Source organism: Mustela putorius, unplaced genomic scaffold, assembly GCF_011764305.1.
Source record: "Mustela putorius furo isolate JIRA1106 unplaced genomic scaffold, ASM1176430v1.1 tig00537335_pilon_pilon_pilon, whole genome shotgun sequence".
NCBI classification, from domain to species: domain Eukaryota; kingdom Metazoa; phylum Chordata; class Mammalia; order Carnivora; family Mustelidae; genus Mustela; species Mustela putorius.
In genome coordinates this window covers 409,694-431,179 of record NW_025422457.1, presented here as the reverse complement: position 1 = coordinate 431,179, position 21,486 = coordinate 409,694, and the positions used below count along the sequence as shown (strand labels likewise).

Sequence of the window (21,486 nt, the reverse complement as noted above, 5' to 3'; positions counted from 1 at the left end):
CTACAGAATTGTGAGGATAATCCACATAAGGCATTTAGCATATTAGTTGACACTTGGTAAGTAGCAATCAACAAATATTAGTTTTTATTATAAAAACCATTTTAAGACATGCTAGTTTTAATTCTTTGACATATTTTCTTGAGAGGGAAAAAAATCTAATTTTTAGAGCTTGATCAGGCAATGGTTATTCTGAATCTTAACAATGCTAGGTAGGATCTAATCAATACACAGGAAGTAATAATAAGATTGTGTAAAAAACATACTTTGTTGTGAATTCCATGCTACAATTATGTATACAAGCCTATTGCCACAGAACTAAGAATTTGCTAACATAATTTAATTAGAAAACTTTTATAATCTAAAACCTCTGTTTTCAGGTATGTGCCCAAGACATTGGAATATTTTGCAACATAGCACGAAAACAGCTTCTTTGTTAGATTGTTGTTTAAAAAGAATGGTTTTCCCTCAAATCTTACAGATGCATAACACACATGAATCTGACTGATTTTTTTTTTTAATATTTTATTTATTTATTTAACAGACAGTGATCACAGGTAGGCAGAGAAGCAGGCAGAGAGAGAGGAAGGGAAGCAGGCTCCCTGCCGAGCAGAGAGCCCAATGCGGGGCTCGATCCCAGGACCCTGAGATCATGACCTGAGCCAAAGGCAGAGGCTTTAATCCACTGAGCCAACTAGGTGCCCCTGACTGATTTTTTAATGGGAAAATGCAATTCATTCTTCATATCCATAATAAATTGAAGGTTCTACCAAAGGGTATTCCATTCTGAATGTAAGTGTATTGTATTCCTTTTTTTAGACATAGAGAGACCTTAACAAAGTTTCTCACATAAAATTTAATAATATGTTAATTCCTTTATATACTTTATAAAATCAATATTAAAAACAAAAGCACTTTAAAAAAAGAAAAACACTTAAGTTTCTAGCTTAGGTTTTTATCAGATAATTTTTTTTTAATGAAGTACAGAATTAAGGACAATGCAGAAAACCTTATTCTAATAGTGACTATTACTCTAATTTAGAGTCAATAACCATTTCAGATCTGCTTTAAAGAGATGAAACCACTACTTTTATTCCAATTTATAAAGGCAGTTATTAACTAAATTACAGATAGGCACAACCAAGATCTTATTGTTTCTATTATATGACAGATTAGATTTTAATAAGAACTTGTATCATTCCAATATATTATCTTTAAATTTAAATTCAATGTAAAAAAAAAATTTTAAATTCAATGTAAATTAAAGTTTTACTTATTTAAGTAATCTCTACACCCTATGTGGGGCTTGAATTCCAGACTCCAAGATCAAGAGTCACATGTTTACTGCTGAGCCAGCCAGGTGCTCCAACCTTAAATTATCTTTCGAAGATTTTAGAAGTTCCTGGGGTGCTTAGGTGGCTCAGTTGGTTAAACGTCTGCCTGTGGCTCAGTTCATGATCCTGGGGTCCTGGAATGCAGCCCCCCATAGGGCTCCCTGCTCAGCAGGGAGCCTACTTCTCCCTCTCCCTCTGCAGGAACCCAGCGCTTGTGCTCTCTTCTCTCGCTCTCTCAAATAAATAAATAAATAAATAATCTTTTAGAAGTTCCTATCCCCTCAATATCAATAGACTTAATAATATATAATTTTATAACTGCCACTAAAACTAAGATTCATATATTTATAAATCTTTAGAATTCAATGAAAATCTTTACTCCTGTTCAAATGTCATATACGGTATGTTACAGGTATGGGCGACAGGCAACACTATCACGAATTGCTAAGTTTTAAGGAATAAATATATATTAACTTACATGTTTACTAGGAGAGGTAGAAGATTCCAGTTCCTGTGAAAACACCATTTCTTCCGTAAGTACACTATGATCTGGGCTCCCTGGCTGCTCCTGAACTACAGACTCAGATGGAAGATAGCCCACAGCAGCACTGCCCAGCTCTTCTGGAATAGAGCTTTCACTGTGTCGGTGAGAGTAGGAAGGTAGTGGAGATTCTGCTTCACTTGTTATTTCTATAGAGAGAGTAAAAAGAAGAAAAAGTCCACAATCTTGGTCAAAAGAAATGTTCAATTGTTATATTTTTATTTGCTTTTGCATAATTCCACTTGCTGCAATTATAGTTTTTAATCCCATCACTTAATGAATCATATTAGTATAAAGTCTGTTGGTCTAAGAATTTGGGCTGACGCAAACTGAGAGAAGGGCTTAGTTGAAAGGAGAGGGAACGGCTTTACATTTTTAAAAGTATCTTTAACGTCTGGTCTAACAGAAGACAGTTGGATTCTCATATCTGCTTCTGTCTGCAATCTGGGGCTACATGTTGCTTTGGTAGAAGCATATGCAGAAAATCTGGCCTCACAAAGAATACATGTAATTAGAAAGGAAAGAGTATTCCAATAGTCTTTACAGATAATTGTGGGGATTCTTTTTTGATGTTACACTGAAAATTGACACTTGGTACTTTTTTACATGTTAGAATGTGAAATCTGAAGTCCTCTATCAATAAACTTTGTGATCTGTTATATTACAATCCTTTGATCAACTTTCCACTTTCAATGGATTTTTTGACTCATGCATGATTTTCTAAATCATCACTGGGCATCTGTAAAACACTGCTTCACTGAGTCATGAAGATCTTCCCAGTGTTGACACACCTCATCATACAATATGAAAAGAAGATTCTGGGCCAAAACTCAGACTTGTAGATGCCAAGCTGCTCCACCACTAGCCATGAGCATGGAAGCCAGAGCCGCAGCTCCCACGTGGCTCCTCTGGCCAGCCGGACACCTCAGATGGGAGCTATGCCTAGACCAGCGCCAGCAGCTCAGCCACTGGCAGCGTCTCCACCATCTGCTGCACCCCGGCAGCCAGGTCTCATGGCTCAGATGGCCACCGCTGCAGCTGGCGTGGCTGTGGGCTCTGCTGTTGGGCACATGACAGGTCACGCCATCACTGCGGGCTTCGGTGGAGGAAGCAATGCTGAGCCTCCAAGGCCTGCATCACTTACCAGGAGCCTCAGGAAACCCAGCCAGCATCCCAGCGGCCGGGATCTAGCCCATGCCACTAACTGTTTCTCTAAACAGTTTCTGGAGCGCGACCACAACCAGGGTGACCCTGCGCTTTGTGCAGGTTTCAGCGAGGAGCTGCAGCAGCACAGATGTGCGAATGAATTAACCTGATCGAGAAGTTCAGACTGAAGATACGGAACATCACCTCTCATGACCAAGTTGATTTAACATAAAAATATGATTAATAGTGGATATATAAAGTATAAAACACCAGTTAAATCTCTCCTTCATCATTAAACACAGTTTTCTTCAGAATTGGAATGAAAAAGGGTGTTCTTACTATACAGAAGTTCACTGAGACGGTCTGAGTTTGGGGCGGGGCAGATGTCTGTGTGCCTCCTTAAGTCACCTTTTGTAATGTTCTCGTTTGTGAATTAATTAGAAGAGTGGTTTTCTCCCCTCTCCAAGAAGATGATTCTAATTAATATCACCACCCATCATATCAGGAACATCTTTTAAGTACTGGAAAGCTGTCCAGCTCACAATGGGGGAAAAAGCATTTCCAAAATCCTAAACTTTCACCTTGAAATCTTAAATTTTATCACTCACAATAAATACTGTCACTTGTGCTCCTTTCTTGAAGAGTCAGAGTTAACGTAATTTATTTCTGAGAAATTGTTTGCCAAATACCTAAGTGACCATGGTTTTTAGTCATTTAAGTACAAAGAATACTCCATGATAAAAATGGCTAATTCAGCTTGCAACTCAAATCACTGCATTAAGTGCTTTTCTTCAAGGCAACCACTCTCCTTCAGCACAGGCAAGTGCTTTATGCGTATTTCCTATTCCGTCACACAAAATATTACAAAGATATATACTCAAAGGTTGAGACTCAACAAAATTGGTATTTGTAAATGCTTATTTAAGGACCTCCTTCTGTAAAACCGGCACATTATCCGTAGTGCAAAGTGTTGAAGAATACAATGACTACCACCACCGCTAGGCGCCACTGCCTTGATTCTTGCTAAGGCATCAGCAATTTCGCTATTATATTTGCTACATTGGTGTAATGTCAACACAGTGAAAAAGGCAAACAGCATGTCAGCATTATTATAAAAATAGTACTAATCTCCCAGATCCTCTGTGAGGATTTCAGAGACCTCCCCAGACTTTCACAGGCCATACTTTAAGAAACACTACTCTAGGATTCATACCTGGGATTGGAACCACAGAATTGTAGGATCTGTATACCTCACTTCTATTCTTTTACTGATTGTTTTTACTTCTTATTTTTATTTACTTATTTTGAGAATGAACATGAGCATGAGAGTGGGGAGGGGCAGAGATTCTTTTTTTTTTTTTTTAAGGTTTTATTTATTTATTTGACAGAGAAATCACAAGTAGATGGAGAGGCAGGCAGAGAGAGAGAGAGAGAGAGAAACAGGCTCCCTGCCGAGCAGAGAGCCCTATGCGGGACTCGATCCCAGGACCCTGAGATCATGACCTGAGCCGAAGGCAGCGGCTTAACCCACTGAGCCACCCAGGCGCCCTGGGCAGAGATTCTTAAGCAGGTTCCACAGCTGGTGCGGAGCCTGATGTATGGCTCCATCTTAGAATCCTGAGATCATGACCCAACCCAAAACCAAGAGCAGGAGGCTCAACCAACTGAACCACCCATGTGGCACTCAATTACTTTTATTGCCTCTTTTTTCAACCTGTTTTTTAAACTAGGTTTAACAATTAATATACCAGCAGGTCCTTGTTCTACCTACGTACCAACAAGTTTGACGGGTATTGTGAAAGCATTGAATGATGGCCCTCAAAAAGATACGTTCCTGTCTTACCCCCCAGGAACCTGTGAATGTAATCTTATTTTGAAAAAGGTCCTTGCAGATGTAATTAAGGATCTCATAATGAGGCCGGCCAGGGGGCATCTGACTCTTGATTTAGGTTCAGGTCATGATCCCTTGTGGGATCTATGTTTAGCTCAGAGTCTGCTTGGGATTCTCCCTCTGGAACCCCCGCCACCTTCTGCTCACATGCTTATGTGTATGCATACTCTCTCTCTCTTTCTCTCTCTCTGAAATAAATAAAATCTTTTTAAAAACAGTGGAAGGATCTCATGATGAGATCACAAGCTCAAAGAAGGAAGAACTGTTTCCTGGAACCTTCAGATGGTACACAGTGCTGCCAACATCTGCTGTTGTTACTTCTGGCCTCCAAAAGTGAGAGACTAAAACATTTTTTAAGCTATCAAATTTTGTAGTAATTTGTTACAGCAGCCCTAGGAAATGAACAGAGGTATCAAATAGTATGTCTTTGTGATTTTAATACCTTAATTACTAAAAAAGTTAAACATCTTTTCAGATGTTTATTGATAATTTGGACTTCTTCATTTGTGAATTATCTGCTCTTTTGCCCATTTTTTAAAATGTCATTTTATTTTTGATTCATAGGAGTTGCTTGCATATTCTTACACTACTCCTTTGCCAGTCATATGTGTTGCAAATATCTTTTTATTTTGTTGTTTTACTTTTTTTATGGTGTATTAATGAACAGAAATTCTTAATTTATTGAAGTCAAATTATTGGTCTTCCTCTTTATGGTTTTGCTTTGTATAACACATTAAAGAGATCTTTCCCTCCCCTTTATATCATGTAGATATTCTCTTACATGGTCCTCTAAAAAGTTCCTTAATTCTAATTTTTAGATTTAAGCCTTTTTAAAAACAACAACAACAACAACAACAAAAAAAAAAACTTTTAGCTGAGTCTTTTTTCTTTTCTTTTTTTAAAAAGATTTTATTTATTTGACAGACAGAGATCACAAGTAGCAGAGAGGCAGGCAGAGAGAGAGGAGGAAGCAGGCTCCCTGCTGAGCAGAGAGCCTGATGCGGGGCTCGATCCCAGGACCCTGGGATCATGAGCTGAGTCGAGGGCAGAAGCTTTAACCCACTAAGCCACCCAGGTGTCCCTTAGCTGAGTCTTTCTAAACTGTCAATCTAGGGATCCAATTCATTTTTCCCTGTCTCCAAAATTTATGAAAGTCTCTTTCATCACTGTTCATCAAAGTTACCTGTGTTGGAAGCCAACTTTCCATATATGCAAGAGTCTTTTTCTGGGCTGTTTCATAGTCTATTTGTCTATCTCTGTGCAAATGATTGTTTTAATTATATACTTTTACAAGTTTTGATATATAGTAAAATAAGTTCTCCATTAGCAGTGTCTTTGCTTTTTGGTCCTTTGTTCTTTCATATAAATTTTAAAATGAACTTGTCAAACTTATGAAGAACTCTTGCTGAGTTTCTGACATAAACTGTCTTGAATCTATAAATAAATTCAGGCAGAATTAACATCTTTATGACACTGATTCTGTGAGTATGGAAAAGCTTCCTATATATTTTGGTCTTCTCTAATGTCTCCTAATAAATTCTAAAGTTTTCTCCATAAAGATCTTATATATTTTTAAGTTTATCCCTAATACTTCACATTTTTTATTTCTATGATAAATAATATCTCTTTTAAAAATCAGATTTTCTGGGGTGCCTGGGTGGCTCAGTGGGTTAAGGCCTCTGTCTTCAGCTCAGGTCATGACCCCGGGGTCATGGGATCGAGCCCCGCATCAGGCTCTTTGTTCAGTGGGGCGCCTACTTCCTCCTCTCTCTCTGCCTGCCTCTCTGCCTACTTGTGATCTCTGTTGTTCAAATAAATAAATAAAATCTTTTAAAAAAAAAATCAGATTTTCTAACTAATTTCTGCTGCTCTATAGACTTGTAATTGAATTTTGTTTATAAATTTTATATCCAGCAACCATGCTAAACTCACTTGTTAATTCTAATAACTGACATGTAAATGCTGGATTTTCTATATGCACAGCTTTAACATCTGTAATAATGAGTTTTGCTTCTTCCTTTCACTCCTTAGGTAAAAATAAAAACATCTTTGTCTTATTTCCAAATTCAAAGGGAAAGTTTTCTATGTTTTATCATTAAGTATGGTACCTTGGAGGTTTGGTTTTCCATTTTTGTTTATAGATATCCTAGATCAGGTAAACAAAGTTCCCTTCCATTGCTACTTTATCTAAAATTTGTTTTATTACAAATGCTTTTTAGATTTTATCAAGTCCTTTTCCAAATCTATTGAGATGTCTTGTAATTTTTCTCCTTTAATCTGTTTAAGTAATTTGCACCACATGATCGATTTTTTAGAATGTGTTAAACGCAAATGGCCATTTCCATTTCATGGAATATACCTATTTTTTCTAAGTTTTCAAGTATATTAGTTATTCACAATGTTCTCATATTTGCAATGTTGGTGGCATTTGCAATTGTATCACTTTCTTCACACTTAATCATTCACCTTTTAAAAAATATAATGAAGTAAATCTCCCAGTTATCTTAGGCTTTGGTTTGTAGTTAGAACAGAGTTAGTATTTATTACCTTTCTGTTCTGTTCTCTCATCCTCAAGTTCTTTCTTAGGAGTTTTAGGTTTTATTAATTCTTTGTCCCAGGCAGCCAAAGCTTGTTTTTCCATTTGACGGATTTCTGCTTCCTCTGCATCCAAACGTCGCTTCCACTCAAGCAGCTCCTCTGCATGTTGTCGCCGTTGCATTAGTTTTTGCTCTCGTTTTGTCAGAAACCTATGGTCACACCATGAAAAACAGTCAGAGAACAAATCTATGGACAGAAATCGCTCCGAGAGCTCTACCACTCATTGCCTTATGAACAATCTGTGTAAAAACAGGACATTCATACTACTCCTTTGAAAAACTTTGAAATAACAGAAGCTTTGATGGTGAGTCAACATATTCAGAAAACAAAAGAATTTATGTTTTACTTGTAACTGTTTATAAAGATAAATTCAGAAAAGAAAATCTTCAGAATATCTGGACAGCCATGGCTGATAAAACATAACTTACATATTCACTTCTCATAGGTGATTCTTTTCATAACAGAAGATATAAGGAATTTATTCTGAAGGTTCAGACCAGAAACACACAAATCCAAACCCAAAACAACAAAGACCAAAACAACAAGAAAAACAAATCTCAAAGCCCCCAAATAAGCAAGCAAACAAAAAAGACATGTTCATGTCCCTTTCTGACTTTTACTTTCAAATTCAGTCTAGTTTTATTTCAGGTATCACTACACCACTCTTTGGTTCCCACTGCCTGAGGATGCAATGTGAGGTGATAATTACGGAGAGCACCACAGTCAGAGGCCTTATGCATATAAACATAACTAATTATTTACTTAGGTAAGAGGATGCAACAAATGCCTCAAATTTCTCAGTGTAGCCCAATCATTGAAATTAAATAGCCCAATGTATCTCAGCTGCAAAGGGTTAAGAGAAATTACTGATTTAGGAAACAGTTATCTAAGTAGTTAAAAAGCTACTACTAAACTCTCCTCATTTATAGATGCCAAAGCTAATTAAAAGGTGGGCTGCTCCTATTACTGGTCTTAGATCTGTACTGGTGGCTAATCAACAAAAATGCATTCACACATCCAACAAACACTTAATAAAAAGCACAAAAACTGTCATTCCACTTCTTGAACAATCAGCATATCAAATTAACGTGGAAACAAAGATAATCTATGGGACATTTGACAAGAGGCCCCAGGTTGTTAAGAAAAAAAAAAAGAAGAAAAGCAATCAAAACAAACAAAAAGAACAGAGCATGCTCTATCAAAGAGTGCACTGAAAAAGGTGCAGTTACCTGACCAACTGGTTGTAGATATACAGCTGGAATTTGGGATGAAGGTTGGGAAAACAGACACTGAGAGAGGCCCAGTGATGAGACGTAAAGACAGAGAAGAAGTAGTGAACAGGAGAGCAGTGTCTACAAAATAAGGAGGAAGATTTTAAAACCAAGAGATCAAGAGGCAGAAAGAATGAGAAAGGGAAAGCAAAAGGGCTGAGTGGAGAACTTTTAATACGCTTCCTGAATAACATTATACGCTACTCAGTTAAAGCGAGTGTTATGCTCTACGTGACATATAAAACATGTATGACTATAGATCTTACCGACGATTTCTGAATAAACATGCCTTTCTTCTCAGATGTTGCTTAACCATCATCTATAGTTTCAGGCAGATTTACTTGTATGTGAGTAAAGTTATGAGAAGTACAGTATGGAGCTAAATAAGCTTTCCCATAAGCTCTAACATAGACTATAACAATTACGGCTGTGAACCTAGTACATCCGCAATTCTATACATGTATATCATCCTGAGCAAATGATTTCTATATCCACACCTGGTCATATATTTTAAGTCTTAAGTTAAATAAAAAGCACTATGTTTGCTTTACCTAGCCTTTACCATCATGATCTAGCTTGAAAATAATAATTTAGAAAATAAATTTAGAGTTAAAAACACCTTGTTCACCTCTACAGCATGAAATTTACTGCCCGTAGGACCTACCAAAGGTATCTTGCTTTATATTTACAAAGGCCCACTTTAATAAGATTGAAATACAATATCCAGTCTATAAAATATTAGAATGCATAATTAAGAATAAACTAAGCTAGTCATAATAAATACTCCTGGTTAAAAAAAAATCATGCTATGGACAGCTCAAGCATAAGGTTAAAAGAAGAAAATTTCACATGCTAAAAGTTATAAGTAGAAAATTCTCTTCTTCTTAAATAGTAAGTCGATCATTTATTTATATATATAAGTATATATATATTTGAGAGGATAAATAAGTCTACTAATAGTTTGAAAGGTTAGTTCTCTTTGACAGAGCACGCTCCTGTTCACATGCACACAACAATAACCTGTAGATCAAGGCAACATTTTTTGCCTTGGAAGGGCAAGGAATATCATTATGTCAAAGAAGTGAGAAAATCTAGGTATAAATCCATTTATTCATTTGGATTTTAAAAAGTTGGTACAATCTTGCCTAAACATGTATCTTTAGATACATAGACTATTTCAACGTCTGTTTCCCCATATACAACTGAATATTTCACCTCCCCTTCATTTACTTATATACACACACTCACACATACATACACATTCTTATTTGGATTGCCTTGATTTTAAGCACTGAAGTTCAAGGAAAAACAGTTTTGCCAAATTTTAGTAAGACACTGCAATCTTCCTTGCCATTCTTTATGACTGTATAACAAACTTATTTTGATGCTAATTATCAAAATATTACACAAAAACAAAGGTACTTGGCAAAAGGTCCAAAAAATCTATTCATAATATTCAAATATCACCCACCCTCTTAAGTATAGAACTGCTAAATGCATGCATGACCTAGTACAAAAAGTAGAATAGTATTGGAACATGTGAAAAAACTGTAAAAAAAGAATTACAATTTAAATTTATCCAGCCCAATATAGAGACTAATAATTTTCTCTACCAGAACAAGTACTGAGCATTTATTTTTCACTTGTAAGGATTAAGCATATTCAAAAGCTAAGTTAGAAATGAACAACAACAAAAAATAGCTAAGTAAAATAGCTCAGTAAAATATTTTCTTGAAACAGAACTGGCAAATTAACAGAAAAAGTCAATTGCACAGTGTTTTGTTAATGAATACATGTTTCAGGATTATAAAAAATGCACTTATATTGTAAATAATGCCCCTCACCATAATAAACAAAATTCAGATTTCATTTATCAACAGTACCAAAAAGATAGGGCTATTCAGTCTATGGCTTTTGCAAATATATATTAATTATGACTAATCTTTTTCACAACTTAAACTTCTTTTCTTTTAAAGATTTTATTTATTTATTTGACTGAGACACAGCGAGAGAGGGACCACAAGCAGGGGGAGTGGGAGAGGGAGAAGCAGGCTTCCTACTTAGCAGGGAGCCTGATGCGGGGGCTTGATCCCAGGACCCCCGGATCACAACCTGAGCCAAAGGCAGACGCTTAATGACTGAGCCACCCAGGCACCCCAAAACTTCAATTTCTTTTGCTTTTCACTACAATGAGAAATGGAAATTATTTATATATGTCAGACCAATAAAAAGGTCAGGAAAAGCCACATATCAGAAATACAAACTTTAACAAAGGCATCGCTATTTCAATGAAACATTAAAAAAGGAAATCTTTCACTGTAGCCAAGAAAAGTTTGATAGTTTCAGAAAAATATTTGTCACAGAATTAGAGTTCAGAGGGTTAACAATAAGCAATAACATACAATGAAAAAGTTCTTCCCAAAAGTTAGCTAACCTTCCTGAGGGAGGACTGCTTTCTGACAGGCGTTTTCTATCAATAAAGTAGTAATCTCTTGGAAGACTGCTTTTGCAAATCTACACAACAAATAATAGTGTCTACTATCAAAGGTTCAAATGATTTTGTTTTTAAGTGTCTACTGTAGCAAATGACTATAAAATTAACTCACTCTATTGACTGACATTTATTTACTGACATTCCAATATAATTGGAGGAAATCTAATTGTAAAGTTTTGGTGATCTGAACGGTATTTAAAAACCAGTTTTCACAATGTTTTGTTCTAGACATTAAAAAGTATCAAGTAACAATACTCTATAGCGCATCGCTAATTTTGAAAAATACTCCAGTTTATCCTCAAATTTCAGCACCATCATAAAACATTAAAAATAATTCCTTTGCCACTGCTGTCCCCACCCCATCCCAAGCCACAGACACAACTGCATTGCTTCAAACAACAAATCAAGTGACTGAATACTTCAAAGGCCATTTCTTTGATAAATTGCTCAAATGGTTCCTGTAGTAGCTGACAAAGGAAGGCAGAACAATAATACAAAAATTCCATGTGTTTAATGTTTCAGATTCTGAGAAAATAATTAATAAAAGTTGGAACAAAATCAATAAATGTAAGTCAATTTGTTATTTAGAACTTTTAAAGCTTTAACCAAATCTGAAATAAGCACCACATAAACTGACTCATCTCATAAACAGATTTAAGATTGGCAGTTTCTTCTACAAATGTGATTAAAATTACCAGATTATCATAAAGACCAGCAATGAAGACCTTACTTGATGAGCAAGGGATCAACAAAGAAATTACCCTTGAAGTGGTCTTTCCTCCAATATTTACCATTCAGAGACATTTGGAGGCATATATAAAATGTCAAGTCAGTTATAAAAATTCACAAGAGATTATTCTGAATTCAAACATCCATGAAGCAAAACAGTATGCCTATACAGACTAATGGGAAATTTTATCAGAAAAGGAAGAAAGCATCTTTAGTCTACATTTCAATAAATTCCTATATGAAAAAGCCTTATTTAGTTTATCCCATGAAATCATCCAAAAGGCATTATTTACATGTTTATAAATATTTGGTTTTGCCCCCTTATATTTATTTTAAAAATTTGTATTTATTCTTTAAAACTTATTTTCATAACCAATTTAGGTATTTTAAAGTCATGAAATGCAATTTAACTAAGCAATGAAGGGCCAATGTATAACACTGTACCTATAGTAAGTAAGGCCTGATTTACAACTGCTTGACTGTTCAGAAACTAATTAAACCATAGGTTAATGTCACATAAATAGAGAGCATTATTAAACATGGTAATGTGTGACAAAGGATATCAAGCTACATCTGGGGTTCAAACCGTTAACAAAATAAAATAGCAGTCAACAAAAAATTTTAATGGTTTTCTTTCTAGGGGCGCCTGGATGGCTCAGTCATTAAGCATCTGCCTTCAGCTGCAGTCATGATCCCAGCGTCCTGGGATCGAGCCCGCATCCAGCTCCCCGTTCAGCAGAAAACCTGCTTTTTCCCACTCCCACTCCCCTGCTTATTTTCCCTCTCTTGCTGTGTCTCTCTGTCAAATACATAAGTAAAATCTTCAAAAAATTTTTTTAATTTAAAAAATTTTTTCATTAACATATAATGTATCATTTGCCCCAGACGTACAGGTCTGTGACTCATCAGGCTTACACATTTCACAGCACTCACCATAGCACATAACCCCCCATTTTTTTAATGGGTCTTTCATATTTAAAGAAGGTAATGGTTATAAAGTCAAGGATAGGATTCACGAGCAGATACTTCACAAGCATATTTAATAAAATGTATACTCAGAAGAGTAAACTCTCACATAAATGTAACTTTATATGGTCAACATTGACATAAAACTGAGCTACATTTAAGTAGAAGTAGCTTTCTTTAAAGGAGCCTCTAAAAAAATAATACTTAGAAATGTTTTAGAAGAATGGTTGGCCGCCAAATCATTTAACATCCTAGAAGAATTTCAGTTTTTCTGGTTTCAAATGAGCAATCCACACCTACTTATAAATTAAAACTTCTATTTCACCTCAGATTGAGAGTGGTCAGAGAGCCACAAGATGATATCTCAGGATATACCATTAATTGTTTCCCCAAGTCAGTAGACATATTCTCAGATTTCAGAGAAGGTATGAATTTTACACTTACTTTAGCTTTTAATAAAAGAAAGATGGAAACATTGTCTTGGGTATATGTGCCATTACTATGTTGGTTTTTAAAGTAAGAAACCTGACTGTATTAAAAACAAGAAAATTTGTTTTATAGTAAGATCTATAGTTAAATGACTTCCAAGTTGATTTAACAATTCTGCTAAAATGCTACGGAATTCATAAAATATTACATTGTATCAGTCTAATCTAATGAAGTACATTAAAAATATTTGTTGCTATCATTTTCAACATGAACAGTAGATATTTATTAAAAAAATTACTTTTCATCCATGCGGCTTCTCATTTTTTTCAATTTCTGCATAATGCTGCTAGTTTCACTGCTGGAAATTGAAATGGGGGAAGGACTACGGGTCTCCAAGTCAGTTGGGCCAGGACTGGTTGCCTTATTATCCTTTGTATCATCATCACTATGAGAGTCCTGCAAATAAAAGAGGGCAAAATTTTATAATTTTACTGGAATTTAAGATCTCAAAATAACTTTAAACATTGTTGTTTCAAAATTAAGTTTATCCTCAAGACCATATTTGTAAAACAGCTGCAATTAAGTAATTACTTAAAAGATAAAATTATATCACACATTTAAAAATGGCTAAAATACAGATTTTGTTAAATATAGATTACATATATTTATATATAACCCCAAAGTTATCATTTCTTTTTTTATTTTATTTATTTGAGAGAGAGAGAACATATGCAGGGGGCGGGGAGCAAAGGGAGCGGGAGAAGCAGACCCCCTGCTGAGCAGGGAACCTGACTCAGGGCTTGATCCCAGGATGCCAGGATCACCACCCAAGCCAAAGGCAGACATTTTACTGACTGAGCCACCCAGATGTCCCCTCAAAGTATAATTTGTTTAAAAGACTGAAAAAAAATTAAAAAAAATCTTCTGCTACTAGCAATCTAGTATTTGACTATCCTAATATCTTTTAAATTGAACCACTCAAAAGGAGTATAAACACCATACACACACACACACACACACACACACACGTACAGATACAAGAATGAAGGGAACACATAAACTTATTTAAATAATATTGAGGGATGGATCTTTTTTCTTCCCAATTCTAATGGGGAAAGTAGTATTTTCTCAAGTTAAAAGGTTTATAATGAAAACATTCAGAACTATTGGTTTAATTGCCACATTGTTTCTCATGAGCAAAAAATAACATTAAATGCTTAATGTTACTGCTTAACATTAACACTTGTCTTTCCCACAAATAGTCATTTAGTCTCATAACTTTTCAGGAAGATGAGTAGGGACAATCATGACCATTTTTATTTTGTGAACAATACAATAGCAGAGGTCTTCTCCTTCCCTTTCTGCCTCCTAAATGATTCAATCCTAAAGGCATTAGATGGAACAGAGCAAGGGAGGGGTCCAGGCAAAGGCAGAGGTGGACAAGGGGACCAAAAGTGGTGTGTTCCCACTGGAATGAGATGAAAAGGGCATCTAGTACAGGAGGGGAACAATGAGGATGTCCGCAGGGGAGTGGTTCTATATGGCATGTCCCAAGTCCAAACAGAGTGAGGTGGCATTCCCAGAGAGTACAGAAAGGGTAAGGAGTACTGAAAAAGGGAAAGGAGATGGCGGAATAGCTTGACTTGGGAATCAGAAACCAGGGGCGGTGAGGATATCCACATGAGGAAAGGGGTGGCAGTGGTTATGGGAGATGGGTTACACAGAAGAATGATCAAATCATTATCTATATTAAGCGAGATGGTAACCAGTTGTCTATCAGAGAAGGAAGTTTCAAAAAAGAGAAAACGAGGGGCTGGGGGGATGGGGTAACTGGGGAACAGGTATTAAGGAGGGCACATGATCTGATGAGCACTGGGTGTTATACACAACTAGCGAATCACTGAACACTACATAAAAAACTAATAATGTACTATATGTTTGCTAATTGAACTTAATAAAAAAAGGAGAGAAAACGAGAATGGAACTTATGGTGCTGGATTGGAACTGGAAGAATGGGTATGAACTCATAATATTATATACTGTACGTATATGTACATATAGAAATAAACGTAATGCAAAATGAATTTTTTATTACATCTACATAAACATATATATTGTCTACATTTGTTGCTCTTAGAAGGACCAAAACCCTAAGAGTAATGAGCGTGCTTAGCACCTGATCTTGGTTTCTGAATAACTTTTCTCCTTACAGAACAGCTGATTCCAAGTCTCCGGCAGGGAAGGTACAAGATGATCCTGAAATGTCTTTTTGCAGAAAACATGGAAATTCCTCAAAGACTGACGGAGACATGTCAAAAGCACACAGAAACTTGAAAAGGCTCCTAATGGTCTGACTTGGGACAAAGCGAGCACCAAAAAAATGATAGTAACAGATTTAACACTAAATAAAACAGGAATCTATGAGTCCATACTAACATAAATAAGAGTAAGTTTAATGAAGAATAGAAACTTACATATGTAGTCCCAAAATAACTCATGCAAAGTAATTATTATTTACAAAGAATAAAAAAAAAATTATTATTTACATCATCAGTAATGGGATAAATCAAAATAGGGCACCACCTGATTGAATGCAGTGAGAATATAATATCACGTCCGTGATATTCCAGCTAAAATGCACAATCTGAACTTAATGATGAGGAAATATCATACAAATCCAAGTTGACAAACATTCTACAAAATAGCTGGCATCCAATCTTCCAAAGTATCAAGATCATGAGAGTCAAGTAACTTTTCCAGACTGAAGGAGACTAGAGAGATACGAGAACTAAATGCAATATGTGATTGTGAACTTACCTTCTGATAAAAGCACATTATTGTGACAACTGGAAAACTGTCACACTCTCAACTCAGAAGATAGAGTTCTTTGTACAGTGTTGGAAATCTTCTATAAATTTGAGATTGTTTCAAAATTTAAGTTGTATTTTAAAAATCAAGGCAGAAAATGCCAAGATTTATTTAACTATACAACTATCCAGTGTGGGTTCTCTAACACTACACTGACACTTCACAGTATCTCAGAATAGATCCAAATTTTGCTTTTATCTGAATACCTCCTTTGACTCTTATATCATTATATTAATACTATATGGCTAAAATTAAATATCAAAAGCAAAAACAGTCCCTCTCATTAATTATCAGGAATATATCTGGATTGACAAGCAAGAACAAGGCTCTCTGTCCCAAATGAGTTTATAAACGGAAAACACTTTTTCAACTATTATATGAACCATGTGTCCCTTTCAAAACTTGAATATTCTGTGGGAAAAAAAATAAAAGCTCTCACTATACATAAAGGCACATACATAGAACTTTATTCTAGTTCACCTATCAACTATCACAGTCCTGGGATGAACATATCCATCAGATGAGAAAGTGAGGCAGAATTAGGCATTAGCAAGCAACATGAGGCAGAAAACGAATAGTGATTTTGTGTAATTTACCAATTTATTCTCTCCTGCCGACTTTAACTTCTCCTGTAACTTTATGGTGGTCTGTCGGATCCTCTCTATCTCCTCCTGCTGTTTCAGAATCAGTTGTCTTTCCTTCCGAGCTGCCTTATTGGCTTCTTGAAGACGTTTAATTTCTGCCTAAGGTTTAAAGAATAGGAGAGTGGCTGAAATTTGGAGGATACAAGTTCCACGGTAGCATTTTAAGAAAGCCCAATCATCACATACATCAAAACAAACAAACAAACAAACCATAAAGTATGTAAAATAGTAAAATAGTATCAAAAAATTCTGAAGTACTGAAGGAGGAAAGTCTCATAACCCCAACATGTTAAAATAATTTAACATGATCCCTTAATTTAAATAATTATAATTACAACAGACTGATAATTTTCTATCCCCTTTTTAAACTTAAGATACTTCATATTTTTCACATTTTTCCATAGTGCTACTTGGTCTTCACACTTATTTAACAGTTGCATAACAAGTAGTTAATGTAACAATTATTACTGGTTAGATGAACAAATCAAAGAGGATAAACCCTATTATGGCCCTTAAAATCACTTAAAGATTGCTTTAAAAAAAGAACGGTCTCCACCAGAAACATTTAAGACTATACTGCACCAAAGTCTCTCCACACAGGGTATAGCTAAGTTTTCTGTCACTTATTAAGCAAAAGATGATATACTTCACAGTTAATAATTGTTAAAATTTAAGAGACTGTCCTCTTTTTCCATAAATTTATTTTAATCTGTGTTCCTATCAATAATGTAAGCTTAATAAAGACAGTAAAAATTAGCGACTTATATTTTAGTCATGTTTTATATTTTTATAAACTATTTGAAAATGCAGAGAAGTGCACAAAAGTACCTAATTTCTAAAATCTCATACTAGTACAACAATTGTTAATACTCTGTCATATTTTATTCTAGTTTTTATTTTGTGAAGAAATAAAACATTACAGATAAAACCAATATGGAATCTCATATCCTCAGAGGTAATCACTACCATGGTATATATCCTTCCAGCACATTCTTTTAAAATTCCTCTACAGTTATTTGTACTTAACCTGAAAAAAACACATTGTTTGGTTCATATGTTTTTAGTATTTTATAAATAATATCACACACATATATTTTCAACCTTGCCTTATTTACTGGACATTGTTTTTGATACCTCTCTGTGTTGACTTACATCTAACTGTTGCACATTAGAGGCATATAACATTTCATGTATCCATTACCCCTATGTGTGGATAAAGTTGTCATTCATTATTCCAAACAATGCTACAATGAACAACCTTATAGTTTTGGTCTCAGCACATGTATGATTTTCTCTAGAGCAGCAGTTCTTGAAGAGTGGACCCTGGACACTATAGGATTCCCAAGGTCCTTTCAGGGGTTTCTCAGAGTCAAATAATCTTTATAATACTAAGACACTATTTGCCTTTGTTCACTCTCTCATGAGAATACAATGGCATTGTATGCTTTTAAAGAAAATAACTATCTTCCAAAAGAATTAGTATTTAGATTTTTGCAAATCTATTATCTGGCTTGATTTTTTGAAACATCATGCATCGGCCATTTGGAAAGTGTCAGTTCACTGATGTTGACATATTTCATTATACAGTATAAAAAAAATCACATTCTTTCACATCACCAGAGATCTCAAAAAAAAAAAGTTCTTTAGCTTTAGGTGTTGGACAGAAATTTTCCAAAATTTTGACTTGAAAGTCTAAATTTTGTCACTGGCAACAAATACTGTTACAGCTGTTTTCTATAAAGTAACAGGGACAATTTGTTCATTTTTGAGAAAATGACTGTCAAGTATATACGAATAGTTTGTCTCTGAATAATTCTTTCAAGGAAAAATGATATTCCATGAAAAAAATGGTTAGGTCAGCTTGCAACTCAACTGCACAAAGGCCTTTCCTTGAGTTAATCACGGTCCTCTGGTTTTCTGGTGAAAGTGCCTATTCGTGGGCTTCCTATGTCCTACAGAGTATGACAATGAAAGTACTCAAAGGTCAACACTCAGCAAAATTAGTAATTTTTACTACTTATCAAGACATTCTTCAGTGAAACTAGTGCTTTTTGTTTGTTTCACTGTGTGTGGCACTGAAAAATATGATGATTACTAGTATAGTTTGGGACCACTGCCCTGATTTGTACTAAGGCACTGGCAGTTTTACCCACCATTTTTTTTTTTTTAATTTTGTTTATTCATTTGACAGACAGAGATCACAAGTAGGCAGAGATGCAGGCAGAGAGAGAGGAAAGCAGGCTCTCTGCTGAGCAGAGCCCGATGTGGGACTTGATCCCAGAACCTGAGATCATGACCTGAGCCGAAGGCAGAGGCTTAACCCCCTGAGCCACACAGGTGCCCCCCCAACCATTGTTTTTGTACCACTTAGTACAAATGTCAAACATGAAAAGGGCAAATTCATACCCCACTATTAGGAAAACAGTTTTTACCTTCGTGACCCCAGAGCTTCACAAAGCACATTTTGAAAAGCTGCTATTAGCTTGGGCCTGAGTTTCTGAACCAAATTAATGTATAAATCCACCCAATCCAAGCCTAGAAAAGAAACTATTTTACGGGGATTCTTGAGGAAAGATGTTTGCTTTTCTTTTCAGAATAAGCTTTAAGGTTATACAAACTGTTCACTTTAAAACGGTTAGGGGTGTACATGGATTATACTTTAAAATGGTTATTTTATGTTATGTGAAATTTATTTCAAAAAAAAAACAAAAAAGAATACGACATAGGCAAATATGTTCTTTGTTGTTTTGGATACAGCTGGGCAAAGACATGTGGCCAAAGTGGTTACAGAATCTCACTACTAGTCAAAATAATTCTTATGATACAACTGCAGTAAATATCTTAGTAAATACATCCTTCCACGCTGGTGCTTTTATTTCTGCAGGGTCACTTCCCAGGGGTAGATAGTTAGATCAGAGTGGTTTTTGCACACTTATTTTAAAAAATATTCTGAAGTACTACAGGGGTATCTGGGTGGCTTGGCTGGTTGGATGGCCAACTCTTTTTTTTTTTTTTTTTAAGATTTTATTTATTTATTTGACAGACAGAGAACACAAGCAGACAGAGGCAGGCAGATAGAGAGGAAGGGAAGCAGTCCCCCTGCTGAGCAGAGAGCCCGATGTGGGACTCGATCCCAGGACCCTGAGATCATGACCTGAGCCGAAGACAGCAGCTTAACCCACTGAGCCACCCAGGCGCCCAAGGGTGGCCAACTCTTGATTTTGGCTCAGGTCATGATCTCATTATCCTGGGATCGAGCCCCACATCAGACTCTGCTCAGCAGGGAGCCTCCTTGAGGATTCTCTCTCTCTCTCTCCCTCTATCCTTACTCCTGTCCCCTCCCCAGCTCACATGCTTGTTCACTCTCTCTCTCTAAAATAAAGAAATAAATCTTTAAAAATAATTTATGAGAATGGTATCATACTGTATTCTTTTGCATCTTGCTTTTCTATAAAAACCAGTATTATGATTTTTTTTTTAAAGATTTTATTTATTTGACAGAGAGAAATCACAAGTACACTGAGAGGCAGGCAGAGAGAGAGAGAAGGAAGCAGGCTCCCTGCTGAGCAGAGAGCCCAATGTGGGACTCGATCCCAGGACCCTGAGATCATGACCCGAGGCGAAGGCAGCGGCTTAACCCACAGAGCCACCCAGGCGCCCACCAGTATTACGATTTTTGATAAAGATCTACTGCTGTAACTATTCAATACGATAGTCACAGCTCCACAGTCATATAAATTAAAAGTAAATAAATTAAAATTTCAGTTTCTCAGTTGCACTAGCCATGTTTTAAGTATCAAAAACTATATGCGACTCATCACTACTGTATTGGAGAGCAAAAATACAGAACGTTAATCATTTCAGAAATCTCTGTTGAACAGTGCTGATATGTAATGCATTCATTTCCTGCAGTGTTGTACTTGCTTGTAGGAATATGCTTTGTTTTATCTATTCTCTTAATGAAAGGATTAAGCTGTTTCCATTTTCCCCTGCGTATGTGTGAGGACTTCTCAACTATATACAAAGACACAGAACTGCGGACTCACAGACTGTATGTGTTGTCAACATGACCAGATACAGTCAAACTGCTCCAAAGTGGTTACACCAGTCACCACTCCTACAGGTACACAGACCTTAGGTGACAAAACTGGAGACTTAAAAAACTTCCAACTCAGTCTCCCCCTCAAACCATTTGCCTGTTCTTAAGCAGCACAGACAGAAGGCTAAGGACCGGGACGCCTGGGTGGCTCAGTTGGTTAAGCAGCTGCCTTCGGCTCAGGTCATGATCCTGGCGTCCTGGGATCGAGTCCTGCATCGGGCTCCTTGCTCAGTGGGGAGCCTGCTTCTCCCTCTGTCTCTGCCTGCCATTCTGTCTGCCTGTGCTCGCTCTCTCTCCCTCTCTCTCTGACAAATAAATAAAATCTTTAAAAAAAAAAAAAAAAAAAAAGAAGAAGAAGGCTAAGGAGCTACATACCAGAAACCTCTCAGCAGCAAAGGAGATATCCCCACAGTCTTTCATGCTGGTTTACCTGGCTTTCAACTGAAATTCCTGGAAGATTATAACCTAGGGTCGATGAG

The 21,486-nt window shown here is 36.1% G+C and overlaps 1 protein-coding gene and 1 pseudogene across 5 annotated transcripts in view; one reads left to right on the top strand and one right to left on the bottom strand.

Moving 5' to 3' along the window:
* Positions 1-21,486, bottom strand: part of CEP350 (centrosomal protein 350) — a 150,193-nt gene that overhangs the window by 33,177 nt on the left and 95,530 nt on the right. For all 5 annotated transcript variants that reach the window (XM_013064217.2, XM_045074331.1, XM_045074330.1 and 2 more), the window contains 4 exons: positions 16,861-17,007; positions 13,695-13,852; positions 7,457-7,656; positions 1,810-2,021 (listed from right to left, as the gene is read on the bottom strand). In XM_013064217.2, coding sequence (XP_012919671.1) covers positions 1,810-2,021; positions 7,457-7,656; positions 13,695-13,852; positions 16,861-17,007 — 717 coding nt within the window. The remainder of the gene's footprint in view (positions 1-1,809; positions 2,022-7,456; positions 7,657-13,694; positions 13,853-16,860; positions 17,008-21,486) is intronic.
* Positions 2,715-3,250, top strand: LOC123390366 (annotated as a pseudogene).